The following is a 13,841-nucleotide window of genomic DNA, read 5'->3' on the forward strand; positions in this document are numbered from 1 at the left end:
TGGCACCTGGACGCGGCAGCGGCACCACCGCCCGCCCGGGAGGAGGCGGAGGCGGGGGTGGGGGGAGCGGAGCCGCCGCGCGCTGCCGCATGTGCCTGGAGCGGAGCCGGAGCGGGCAGCGCGAGCCATGGCGGAGCATGGCGCCCCGGCGCCCGCCATCCCCAACGGCGAGTGCGCCGCCCGCCTCCCCGGCAACAAGGTGACCGTCGTGCTGGGGGCCCAGTGGGGCGACGAGGGCAAAGGCAAGGTGGTGGACCTGCTGGCGCAGGACGCCGACATCGTCTGCAGGTGCCAGGTGAGGAGGCAGCCGGGGCGCGGGGGAGGCCGCGGGTGTCACCTTGAGGCGGGCGGCCCCGCCGCCCGGCTCCGCGCGGGCACTTGTTCTCGCCCCTCTTCTCCCCCAGCGCCCGCCTCGGCGCAGGGCCGGGCGGCGGTGCCCGGGGAGGCGGCGGGGCTCCCGCCGCGCAGGGCGGGCTGCGGGGCAGCGAAGCCCTCCCCGGCGGGGCAGGAGCCGCCGGAGAGAGCCCCGCGGCCGGGCTCCGCAGCCCTCCCGCTCCTCCTTTGTCCCCGTCCCGGCGCCGGGGGGAGGAGGAGGAGGAGGAAGGCGCCCTCCTCGCCGCCGAGAGCCGTCCTCCAGCAGGAGGAATGCGCCCGCCGGGGTCGCGTCCCCCCCCCTCAGGCCCGCCGCCGCAGCAGCAGCACTCTTTGTCTGGGGGGCGCCGGGAAGGGGCCGCGCTCGGCGGTTCCCGCAGCATCGCCGCTGGGAGCGGGGCGAGCAGCCCTCCCCGCCGGCGGCGTGGCCTAAGCCGCACCGCCTGCGAGCGTGCTCGCCGTCCCCTCTCGGGGCGGGCGTGGGGGGGTGTAACGCTGGCCCCCGCACGAAACCAGCAGTTAGCTACGGGATGCACGTGAGGGTGTGCATGCAGCCCGCAACAACTTGGTCATCTTCAGATAAAACTAGCTTTTCAAAGACTCGCCTGCCCTTGCTTCAAGATCGTGGTTGTGTCAATGAAATCCCATCTTCCTCTGTTGATTTATTTATTTATTTATTTTTAATTTTTCTTCTGGAGGCCTTATTCCAGCAAAAGAGTGCAAAAAGTCAGTCTGGCGTGCAAGCAGAGTACTCCTAAATGCCTACGTAAAAACAACACAGTTCCGAGGAGGCGTTTTTCTTAACGTTTCTAGTGCAATAATTCTGTAGAGCACAACATAATGAACTAAAACTATGTACCGTTTTTTCTTGAAGGTAAGAGATACAGCAGTGTAAGATGCCTACAGCATACGCAGACTTCACGTAGGTGTCGTTATCTGTACGCTTTTGTTGAACACACAAGTTAAATTTGCTCTTAAATATATATATTTTGGAAGAGCGTACCATTTGCAGAAGAGTGCAAACACTGGAGCATTGTGTTATCTAATGAGAACTGCACGTAAAACTGGTGTTTTCAAAACCCAGTCAGTTGCAAAGCTGACAAATCAAAAACTTGAACTTCAGAGACTTTAATTTTGAAGTAAACAAACTTAAATAGCTGTTTTCGCAAATGAATTACTTTTTCCCTTTTTTTTTTTTTAATAATACGATCTGATGTGGTGCTGTGGCATGGTCGCCTGGCTTTGTGAGTTATAGAACACAGTGACTCAGTTCGTCCTTTACGACTTTGTTCTTGAAACTTGAAGGGCGTCTAGGTAACCGTGTATGTTTAACGCTAAGAAGTTTTGGTGGAGAGAGAGAGTCAGATGGTAAATTTTTGTGTGCATGTGCTTTAATGTGTTTGTTACTTCTTTTGAATCAGCTGGGTGAAGGATCAAGAAAAGGGAAGAATTATGACATTATCTCAGGCTTGAATTTCATGACCAGTTGTGCCATTTCTAACAGCTTGTTGCTCCTGCTAAAGGAAGGAGCTTTTCTTCCTTCTTTCTTCCCTTTCCTGTTGATGGCTGTGCTGTCTGGGTCTCCTCCCGTGCACTGACTCTGGCACTTGAACAGTTCTGTTAAGTTGACTAACTCACCAAAATGGCAGGAAACTATTTTTTGTTGGATTTACTTCCTGCTGTTTTAGTAAATAAAGCTGAATTTAATGGTCTTGGAGGACCTTAATGAAAAGAGGAGCCCAGGATAGGGTAAGCACAAAGAACAGTTTCTCAGGAGAAGGGAAGATAGGAATATTCTCTTTTGGTGGTACTGAGCTATTAAGTCATCTTGCTATGTATGCAAGCATATTCTAGATGCTACTGTTAGTGCTGGTAAATTAGAGTATGACTCTTGCGCTTTTCATAGTGGTACAAGTCCAGAAAGAAAGACTAGAACACACTTAGTCTGCCTATGGTTAATATCAGCTTTCTGTAATTGGAGCTTCTGATTCTTATTTTGCCATTATACCCTTATTCATTCTAGGATGATTCTTTCTATTCATCGTGCCACAGAGTTGCTAGAATGCCTGTGGATGAGATCAAATATTTCTAGCATGTTCTTGTGAAAAATTTATTAGTACAACTATTTTCTTGGAGGACTTGGGAAGTTGTTGCAGCAGGTCTAAGATGTCTTGGAAACTTCCGTTGTATTTGCAGTGAAACTGGGAGCTCTAGTGTGGGTTTCATATCACTGTCCTTGGTTCTGTGCAGATGCAGAGCATAAAAGTGGTCCTATCCCAGAACTGAGAATTGACTATCACTTTTACAGTGCCTGTAAAGGCATTGCAAGAAGTTGTACTCTAAAATCTATGGCCATACCATCATGTATTCTAGGTAGCAGGTGTGCTAATGACTTCAGCTACTTGTTTAACTAGTTGACTATGGCCTCTGGAATGAGGTGCTTGCTTAGGTACCATCAGCTGAATAAGTGTGTCAGGAAATAAGATGTATTATGGCTCTACTTCTAAGTACCACCCTCCAAAGTGTTTTATCTAGGTTTAGAGGTGGTTGAAAGGACTCTTGTGCTCAGTGCAAGAGTATGGGATTTTATTTTCAGCAGACAGATTCACATTTATCAAAAGTGGTATTATGGTTTCAACAACAACTGTTTGAAGAGACTAAACTAGAATTAAAACACATCCAAGGGCTGTATGTATGTATTTGCTAATGCAGCTGCACTGGCAACTGTGGTAGTTTCATGAAGGCACTGCTGGTGTAGAGGGTTCAGATGCAGTTAATATAAACATGTTGACATGACAGGCAAAGTATGTACTTGTTCTTCCACTGTTAAATTTGAATTGGCCTTCATTTACCTCTAGGAGATATCTTGTAAAATGATGCTTTTGATAAAACAAATGTATTGGTGAGACTTTTGCACTTAAACCTGCATCTGGTCATCTGGCTTACAGAGCAAAGTCTTTTTACCTGCTAGCACATAAATCATAGTCCAGACAGTAAAACAGAGCAAGAATTGGTTTGAGATTCAGGAGTAGTTGCCATAAAAACTGCGCTTTTGTGGTTTTTTTTTACATAGTTTCCCTCTTAGTAAGCAGCTGGCCTTACTGCCATTTAAAAGTACACATTGTATTTTTTTGCAGTTCCACAGGTAATGGAAAGTTAAAGGAAAATGCTTCTTGTTCCAATTAAGGGACTTCCTACCATTGCAGAATGCAACCAAATTAGGGAATTTAATTACCAGATTCTAATTTGTTATTGGATATAGGAGTGGCAAATTAATGCCAGCAAGTTATTTTAGGTGATCATTTTATCAAAACAAATACTGTACTAAAATGCGCTATGTATCTCTTATATTACCACCACCTCCTCCACCCAATCTACCAGTGTATGCAGTACAGCAAAAAAATGTAATGTCCGCACTGCATGATTCTGTTCTCATTTACTCATTTCACCACCAAATTTTTGGTCACTTACTGTTGGAGGTAGCTGATGTATGCAGAGTATATAATTCACACAGGTGAGTAAGATTTGTCTTCAAATTTTTTTAAGCCATGCTTCCTATGCTAAAGAATCCTATTTTCCTGCTTCTTCAGTTCTGTTGTACATCTTGTTACTACTTCAGAACAGAATTGCAGCTTCTTACCACATCTTCTCAACTGATTTCGCTGTGGTCTGCCTGTGACTTACCATTACTGCTCTGCCTGCTGTGGGGTCACACGATTCCTACTCCTGAACTCCTAATGCATGGCAGTTGCAATGTGTAGATTCTTCGTACTCCCTTTTCTTCTTCCTCCCCCCAAACAACAGTGTGTATAGTGACGCCACTGCTGATCACTTGATAATGTGGTGATTACAGTGCAACAAGTAGTAGAGAAGTTTTCAGTGCGCACATTCTTGGGGTGAAGCAGTTACCATTGATCGGCTGATAACTGCCAGCTGAAGTCCTCAGACCAATGCTGCCTAATGCTGCCATATCACTAGTCTGTATATAGCCACTTTTTTTTGAAAAACTGTAATTTTCTTATCTTCCATTCACCAAGCCTGATTTTTCTTTTTTCCTAAATGTTCTCGTTTGAAAAGGTGTTTCAGTCTGGAGCCTTTGCAGGCCATGCAGAATTAGGAATAGCAGAATCAGTAGCTATAGCTATTAGTGCTTTTTTAGCTGCTCAGGCATTCGATACGTGATGTCTAGCTAGAGCTCTCATTTTTTTTTAAGTGCTGGGTGCACTTTTGGACCTTGTAGTGGTTGGCAGCATGCCAGTAATATGCTCTGGTGAGGAAAGAGAGGTCAGTAAAATGAGTTCTTTAGCCTGCCCCATCAGTGAGTCATATGCTTTACAGACCTGCTTTAGAGCATCACTGATAGGTGATCTCTTGTTATTGTAAGCAATCACACAATGTATCAATTACTTCTAACAAAAGAACAGTTGAAATCTGATTTTCCAGTTCATAAAGTTTGTACCATTAAAAAAGGAGATCTTAATAGCACTAAAGAGCAAATTACACCTTGATCTACTGGTTTCTTATTGTTCTTTCAATCTTACTGTTAGTTACTACAAAAGCTTACTGTGTTTGGTTGGTTAAGATGCAGTACTCCATAGCAGCTTATTAAGATTTCAAATAAATTTTTTATTTCTACTGTACTACCTCACACATTTGGAAGATGTTCTCTGTAAATATTCCCAAAGTCACTTTTTGGTTTTCATATCCTTTCTTAAATATTCTTGTGAAATGTAGCAAGCATCGGTGGGGTTTCATGTAGTGGTGGACCAATCTGTGCTTTCAACATTTTTCTTGTTCTTTATCTGCCCTACCTCACTTGATCTCTTTTATCTCTTAGGGATAGATTGGTCTTTATTCTGGACTTGGATAATGAATCCTGTTCCCTACCTAACATACATAGGCATTGCAACATTATAAGGTTTTGCAGATCACGTGAAACTAAGCCAAAACCAGATCTAGAGAGCCTTTCTGAATATTGTCTTTAAATAGCAGTTCCTCAGAGCAAGTTCTGTCAGTATAGAGAAATGCATGGAGTTTTTTGAGATGAACAGATTAAGTAAAGTTAATGTTTTCTTTTATTTGTTAGGAGAATACAGGTGAATGTGTAAAACATAATGTGCTTATTCTGTCATATTCTGCCTCAAACCATGCTCTGGATCTTGTTCTGATGCAACAATTCTTGTACTACACGTTCAAAAATTTCTGAAGACTAGCCAAAATTTCAGAAACTTTGATTAAGTGTGTGACATGATGACTCCTTGAACTAGGTTTAGATCTTACAAACGTGAATGGATTGTCAAGGAAGAAAATCGCTAGCTGCTGGATGTTGTTTATACTGAAATTCAGGAGTAGGTTATGCAGTAGTTTGTTAGCTGCTAATTCATTGGGGGCGGAAGGGGGGGGGAAGCAAGAAATTAGTCACAAAATCTGGGATGTGAGAGAATGAATTAGTTACCAAAACCTTGATTTTTTAATTTTTTTTAAATTTTGTTTTTAAAGGGGGATGGTTTGCAATCTGAAGTTCAAAATAGATTTTTGGCAATATGTATTGAAATGAGAAGCAAATAGCCTAGTAATTGCAAAGCTATGTCTAGTTGGGGTGCATCATAGGAGTTCAGATATGTCTCTTTGCTATACTGATCAACTTTTAAAAAGTGTGTTCAGTGTTCCCGGAATCTGATTGTGGCAAGAAGGAGCCTTTCTTGTGTTTCTTGTAAGTTATGGTAGTATCCAGCTTTCTTGATGTATTTTTTACTTTTCATCTAAGAGTTAAATGAAAATGTTTACAACCAAATGATGCCAAAGCAACATTGACTTGCTTCTTGCCCAACTTGGCAGTCACTTGTACAGCTAGCTCAGAAACAACAGTGGTTGCCCTGAGCTAAAAATGAATGCTGGAGTGTGGTAGCAATAAAAGTAAACTGTAGAAAAAATTATGCACACACACATCTGATAGAGAGAGTTGAAAGGAGTGTATGGCTTCTTCCTTAACGTAGCATGAGATAACATCTCTTTAAACTAGACAACTAATTTCTATTCCAGAGGAGAGAACTTGAAAGACTTTGCTCTACCCTGAGGCATCGTATTTTTGAGACAGACAACTTGGCATGATCACGTCATAAGAAAAGGCAGTGATTGTCATCGTAGTCTTTTTGGGTAGATAGTTCTCTTAAACGCATATGTCAGTATTTCAGAGCTGCTTTAAATACTTTTGTATCTAGTATCAGTATAGAGAGCCATTCACAATATGCTTTTAATAGTAATTTCAGTCTGCTTTTCTAATAAATTTTTTTTCCCTATGCACCTCCACAGTTAGGTGAAGTTGCAGTAAGGTAGACCAGTCTTAGCAGTTATGGGAGTACTGCTGTACGTGAGGCATCAGGGTTTGAACTGCTTTCTTGTCTTGATCTGTTCAAGATGGATTTAACTGTTCTGGTTTTTATGCTAAAGTCTAGTCTGTCCTTAACTAATGAAGATACACTCAGAAAATAAAATGCATATTTTCAACTTGCATAGATCTAAAATGGAGAAAGATACACTATTGTTCCTCCAACTTAGTTTCAAATGCACTTTATTTTTTATGTGTTCCTGCAGTGACTTCTTACTTGCATCTTCTACTTATGTATGTACACACGCCTCATACTTAAGTGTATGCTTCCTTGGCTAGCACACATGGCACACGTTTACTTTTGCTCTTTGTGCTCTATACAAAGGTTTTAAAAAGCAGAGAATGTTTTTTTTTTTGTTTGGTTTTTTTTCCTTACAAAGGAGGAGAGTATTTTTGCTTTTCGTTTGTTAACAGGCAACTCTGTTTTGCTGATTATCCAAGTTGGTACATTAATGTTTCCTGTTAGACAGTTTGCACTTCTCCCCCCCCCCCTTCAAAAAAAAGGAAGGGAAAAACCCAAAGTTTGAAGCTAGAATGAATTTAAGATTGAGAGTCTTTCAGTGAATGATAGATATACTAAGTGTGTACATTTTTCCTGGAAGAGTCCTGTGTGTGTCAGGAAAATGGGAGAACTGCAAATCCTCCTCCCTTAAACTGGAAGGACAAGTGGTCAGGTCCTTTGCATACTTTTCAGGTAAATCAGTGAGCTTGGCTGCAAACCCAGGAGCATGGAACTTTTCTGAGCAAACTCACCAGAGGAAAAAGTCCTGGTTAAGGATTTCTCTATAAGCATTTGAGTATGGCTTTGTATCATTTTCAAAGTCTTTTTGGAAAATGAGATTCCATGCTTCCTCAATTGTTGGCTTCACTTAGCTTCAGATGAGCTCTTGTTAGCAGGCATTGCATATAAAACACACTGGAGCTTGTAACTCCCAGTTTGATGATATTTTTTTTAAATTTAAAATTTTTATGTCCTTGGTAAACATTAATATTGTTGAAGCATATTTATGGAAAGCCAGATTAGTTATTCTTGAATAAATTACTTCTTAGGAAACATTCTTGGTTGTACCTTCATATTTAGCAAAACCCAAAACAAAACCCGTAGCGGTGGTTGTTTCAACCTCAGTGTTCTGTTAGCCAAGTTTTGGTAGTGGCTGGTTAAGCACTGTAAACCTGAAGTCTTACCTGATAAACTTTCTTGCACTATTTTAATTCAGCAAGAAGATAATATTTTTGTCTAAAGAGGGCATCTTTAATCCTGACAATAAAGGTCATGATGCAGAAAGGTTGGTGAAGTAGTCATCAAGTAGACTTTCTGAAGACAGGCATAAGTCATTACTATTTTGTCAAATTAACTTCATTAAATTATCAAGACACTGCCATAACTCCAAAAAAGATTGCTGCTTATTTGTCCAGTGAATTAGCTCAATACATGAATGTTCCTTGGGGGCTTTTGACTAGTACAGCAATGCAATGCCAGAAGAAAAATTGCTGTTAAATATTATTATGAATGCTCCTTCTCCATGCTTTATACATGATTTGGAAGCTCTTCTGCATGGACAGAATTTAACAAGCTGAAGAGCTGTTGTGCTATGTGAAGGCTTAAAGTGAGAAGACTTGCCTTGCTTCAAGGTTGTTCATATATTCTTTTGAGTTTACCAGTTTGGCTCCAGAACACACCTTTCTAAGAGTTACACTTCTAAAAATTGTTTCAGTCTTCAGAGCTATAAGGAAAAAAATAATAATATGAAACTGTAGTCAGGTACTTGCATTAGTATTGTTGCTAGTTCTATTCAGTTCTTTAGCCAAAATACTTCAGTTGGCAGTTAAGGTATTTAAAAGGTATAGAATACAAGAGAAAATAAGCCATTTTGCATAGATCGGAGAAGTGCTGAAATGATTTACCTGAAGATTACAGTAGATGTCCTTTTAGAAATACTGTTCAGTCAATATGTTTAAAATGTAGTCCTCTGATACTATTGATGAGTCTTCAGTATGTTTTCCAGTGGTACTGTCTGGACCATGGTACAGTATTGTGGTAACTGGTGTGTTTGAGTCATGTGCATGAGTGTATTGTTTGTGGTAAGTATTGCCTTCCAGTGCTTCGACAATGTTTTTTGGCTAGCAGGAGTCACGTGTTTGATTTATTGAAATTTCAAGCTTGTTTCCAGTAAAATGTCAACTAGCAGATAATTTTTTTCCTTCCCAATTATTATTTTCAGGCACTCAAAACTATTGCAAAAAGGGTGTTTCCTAAGAATGTTTATCAAACGGCCCCCAGACGTGCAATACTTGCAGCTGTCTTTGCTATCTTTGCTAACCGCCCTCTGTGCATATGTAACTGATTCTGTTCACATTTGCCAGGATAGGTACGTTTTAGAATAGTATCTTGTTTTGTGTGTAGTACTGACCAACCTATCTAAATGGAATATATGGATGCAGATTCTTGGGTGTGGTGCTTACACTGAGAAGGATTTTTAGGCTATTTAATCTTCTTTAGCAAGCTGAAGACTCCCCTCCCCTTTTTTTTGTTTGCTTTAAAAAATATCTCTGAGCAGTTTACCACTGTAAAAGGAAGTTTCAAAAGTGGTATTTCATAGGGAATGTTTTTGGAATCAGGCTTCTAGAAAGTGGGTAAATATAGGGTTTTGTCACCCGGATTGCTGTCAATTCTAACAGTACTCGTGTGATAATTTGTCTATTACTATGCACCTTTCTGTCAGAGTCCTGTATACTTAGCTGTTCTACATGTTGAATAGCCTGGATATTTCAGGATTACCAGCCTAGTGGTCAGGGATCATATGCTTTTTCAAGGAAGTGATTTAAGCATACCACACCAGTAAAGTTGGAATAATGCCTTTTTAAAAAGCTTATGCATTTAGTTATCTTACAACAACAGGTTTTGCTTAAAATGTTGTAGATTGGGTCTGATACCACTTTCACTATTCCACTTAATGACTTAAAATACTCTAAAATAATGGTATAATATAATAGTGTCAGGATCATGAAAGGAGAAGAAAGGCTGCTGTGTCTTAATAGGATTTTAAATTGTTCATCCATCAGAGCATCAAACTAAAAAGTCCCTAAACTAAATCCATATACTGAAATGCATAGGTTCATGCTGCTTTTTCGTGATGACTTTCACACTGTCTCTCCAAATAAATGGAAAGAAATTTTTCATTCCAGTCCAGCTGGCACCCTTTTGAGCAGGATATGTGCAGAAGTTTAAAAAAAAACAACCAACACAACAAAACAATAACCAAACAAACCCTCCAAAAAACAAACCAACAACTCTTTAAAAAGAGTACTGGGAAACTGTCATGGCTGAGGTGGTCTTTTGTTTTGGTTTGTTTCTTTTTGCATCAAGGCTATTATTAAAACAGCTATTTCTAAGATGCCCAACTTCATAATTCCGTGAATTGTTTGAATTGATATTGTTGGGGGGGGGGGGGGGGAATAGGTGTTTGGTGCCCCCTTCACTTTGAGCAAGCTCGTGTTTTTTCCCTGTTATCAGCACAAATGTTCAGTGTCACCTGGTGGCAGTTACTCCTTCAGCATTGCTGGCAGCAGTGCAGGCAGCAACTGGTAATCTGAAAACTGGAGGCTGGGTCCAGCCATGAAACCAACCACTCTAACTTTGGTGTGTTGTTTCAAAGTCTTGAGCAAAAACAGTGGGCCTTGGTTGAAAAGTTGGGGAAATTCAATTAGGGACACAATTTAACATTGCTATTTGGTAAAGCTGTGGGCTGCTGAAAGGGCTGACGCCTTGGTCACTGAAGAATCCTTTGGGAGAGGAGAGAGAATGGTTGCAAATACTGTGTTGAAAGATATGAGGATAAAAAATAGTGCAAGGAAAAAAGAAAGGACAAACAAACTGAATGGAAACCTCAGAGTATGCTAAAACGGCAATGCTGTGCCTTGATAGAGATGCACAAATACATGGTGCTATATCTAAGCCAAGTATGCTTGGGACTTCAGGAGTAGTAAGCCTGTGTTAGCCTCTTGATAGGAGTATAGTGTGTTGTTACTGGTTCTTATTGCTCTTTGTTTTGGGTACATGCTTTGTTGCTAGATGGAGAATCTGTTTTATGTTCTGTTCTTTAGCAAAGCATGCACCTATTTTTAATGTATACTCAGTTTTCTGTGATGAAATGAGCCCAAGTTCAGAGGCTGTTTTCTAATGTAAAGAAAACCTGTAAAGAAATGGTTCGGGTTTTGTTTTTTTTTTTTAAATACTGTTCTGTCTTCTATGTGAGCATTATTAGAACCTAAGGGAGATCATTTCTATTCTTACCTAAATAGCCTAGTAATAACCTAATCTAGAGAGATACTTCAGTGTTAAATAAGTAAAAGTTAAGCATTATGCATATTAAATTTATGAAGTGTTTAGTCTCTGGTGTAATATTAACAAGAACTGATTTTTCTTCTTGATGATTTCCAACTGTATACTTCTAGTTCACAGTACTTGAATGCTAGGTGATGCAGCCTTTTGGGCAATAAACACCTGTGTTTGTTGTCTGACTGTGTCCTTGGTATGTTTCAGGGATGATGCTGTACTAAGAAAATTTTCAGGTAACTAGCAGACACCTTTTGGCATGACTTCCAGAATGAAAAGACTTGAAATAAAAAATGTTGGGATATTCTAGATTGTGTTTGTTGAAATGAGAAGCTCATGGCATGTAAGGATTCTGCTGTATGTATCCAAACTTGAAGGATGAGTGCAGGGGATACTTAAGTATGCAAAACCCAATTTATCTCCTCTGTGGTAATTATATGTTTAAGAAAATAATATACACAGTTGTTGGTAGAATAAAAATCAGAATTAATTTTCAGTGATTAATGTTTAGAGTATTATGGTTTTTTAATTATTTTTAAAATTAGAATTTTTTTCTTAATAGCTGTTTGAACTGACAGACAGGAGGTTTGGGGAGGAGAGAGAGAAAAGGTTGTGAAATGACTTTTAAGAGAGACAGTCTTATTTAGGTTCAAAATTTTGATTCTGCTCTTCTGGCAGATGATCTGAGGGTTTAGAAAAAAAAAAAACAACTTTATGAAGGAGGTTCAGTGGGTTTGTGTTTAGCAGGTACTTGGACCTTGAAAGCTCTCTTCTGGTCCCACCTATACTGCCTATCCTGAACTGTTTTTTTTTTGTTTTGGTCTTCTGCAAGTTTAACTTACCTAAAAATTGCTAAAAGGATCTTTCTTTTTTTCTTAAGAGGGCTTTCTCACTTGTGTTTTGCATTAGGTATTTGTGTCTTTGCTGTATTTCAGAAAGCCTCTTTTGCATAATTTTGGAATAAAATATTGCATTGCAATACCGAGCAAGTGAAGTCTTGAGTCTGTTAGACATTCCTGACTGTCATGCTATTCAGTCTTATTGATTAGCTTTTTTTTTAATTTTTTTTTTTTTTTTTTTTTTTTTTTTAATCCACACAATATTATTTCTCTTACGCTGGCAAAGCCAGCTCTGCCTTGGCTGCCTGACCTCCCCCACAGCCTGCATTCTGACTTCTGGAGGGGCTTCCTCTGCTACTGTTCTGCAGAATGGGAAGAAAGCACCCCAGTGAAGAAGTTCTTTGTTCAGAGTGCCACTGGTGCTGCCTTGTACCTCTTGTGTATAAGAATTGATCTTTTCCAAGAAGTCATCTTTTCCACCCCTCAATCCTTTTCTGCAATCTGTCTGATTGTAACTGAATCCAGAGTTGCCTTGCCCTAATGAGTGAGTATGTTGGCCATGGGACGCTTGTTGGCTCAGATGAAGGAAATCTTGCCGTTGTGCAGGGAGAAAGGGAAAAGTAGTCATCGCTACATGCACGTAGCATATTCCAGACTGAGCAAGAGCATCTTTTGGTCTTGCCATGCACTTGGCCTCTCTGTCTGTGTTGGCCCAAGGTAGGTGTTTCAGTTTTCACGTGGCTGGGAGAGAACTCCTGTGGTTTAGCTACCTAGAAGGTTACTGAGATATGGTAGACTGATTGCTCTATTTAGTTAACTGGGGAGTATTGCCAGCCTCAAGAAATTACTTTTATGTCTTAATTTCCCTCTGGCAAAAGCTTTATACAATGTATTGAAGATCATTTGAGCATGAACTTTGTTTAACTAATGGTGAAAATAAATTCCACAGTTAGTTCTCCATTAATAATGTTTAAACATTTGAATCAAAGGAGTGTTAGCTTGAATGACCTAACTGGTCCCATTTGGTTTAGTGTGATGAGGGAGGAGAAGTGAGAAATCCAGATGGAAAGCATTGAAGCCAGGAGTGACCTCATCAGTTTATACCTTGAATAATGCCCAGAGGCAATAGTTGCCTTCATTACAAAGATGTTGGCATTATCATCAATTTCTGGAGGAAGGGAAAAAAACCAAAACAAACCCAAACCCCATAACCTAACAACAACCCACCCCTCCACCCCACCACCACTAGAACTCTGAGTTCAGGTTTCTGTAATTGGAATTGTTTACCAAACCCGTGTTGTGCAATGTCTGAGCACACAACATGTGTACACTTTACTGCTAGTTCACTGTAAGTGTACAGTGTGAACCATTCTTTTAATATATTACAATTCCTAACTCTGTAACTATACGCTTGCACTTCTGCAGTTAAGGTAGAGCTTACCTGTAAATCAACAGCAGAATTTTGAAAACCGGATTAATGAAATGCTGTTGTTTTAATGCTCTCCTAGAATATGGTTTGAAATTAAAAATATTTTTCAAAATGACACATTTTGACAGAACGACATCCAAAGCATGATGGGGACTGACTTAATGTTCTACCAGACGGCTGCTATCAGTAGTGCATTTGGGATTGAATCTTTTCATGTCGTAGGAATCATAATATAAACAACTAAATTCTGAGATTCAAATTCGAGTCCAATCTGAAAACAAGTATTTGGAAACCTTGAGGTATTAGAATGGCCTAGGAGTGTGTTCAGATGGCGATTCATCACACATCATGTCAAGTTTTCTACTTTAGTCTCTAGCAAAATCCCTTAAAGTATAACTGCTCACATTAAACATGCAGAAGTATATATAACTTAGCTTGCTTCTAGATGAAGTGTGAGCTGTGCTGTGCGTGTAGTTC

The 13,841-nt window shown here is 40.3% G+C and overlaps 1 protein-coding gene across 1 annotated transcript in view; it reads left to right on the forward strand.

The window, feature by feature from the left end:
• Positions 1-90: 90 nt before the first annotated feature.
• The window catches only part of ADSS (adenylosuccinate synthase), a 38,613-nt gene continuing 24,862 nt past the window's right edge, over positions 91-13,841 (forward strand). The window contains exon 1 of the mRNA XM_010562592.1: positions 91-295. Within this exon, the coding sequence (XP_010560894.1) occupies positions 128-295 (168 nt within the window). The 5' untranslated portion in view covers positions 91-127. The remainder of the gene's footprint in view (positions 296-13,841) is intronic.

Source organism: Haliaeetus leucocephalus, unplaced genomic scaffold (genome assembly GCF_000737465.1).
Source record: "Haliaeetus leucocephalus isolate CR32 unplaced genomic scaffold, Haliaeetus_leucocephalus-4.0 Scaffold162, whole genome shotgun sequence".
Lineage (NCBI taxonomy): Eukaryota > Metazoa > Chordata > Aves > Accipitriformes > Accipitridae > Haliaeetus > Haliaeetus leucocephalus.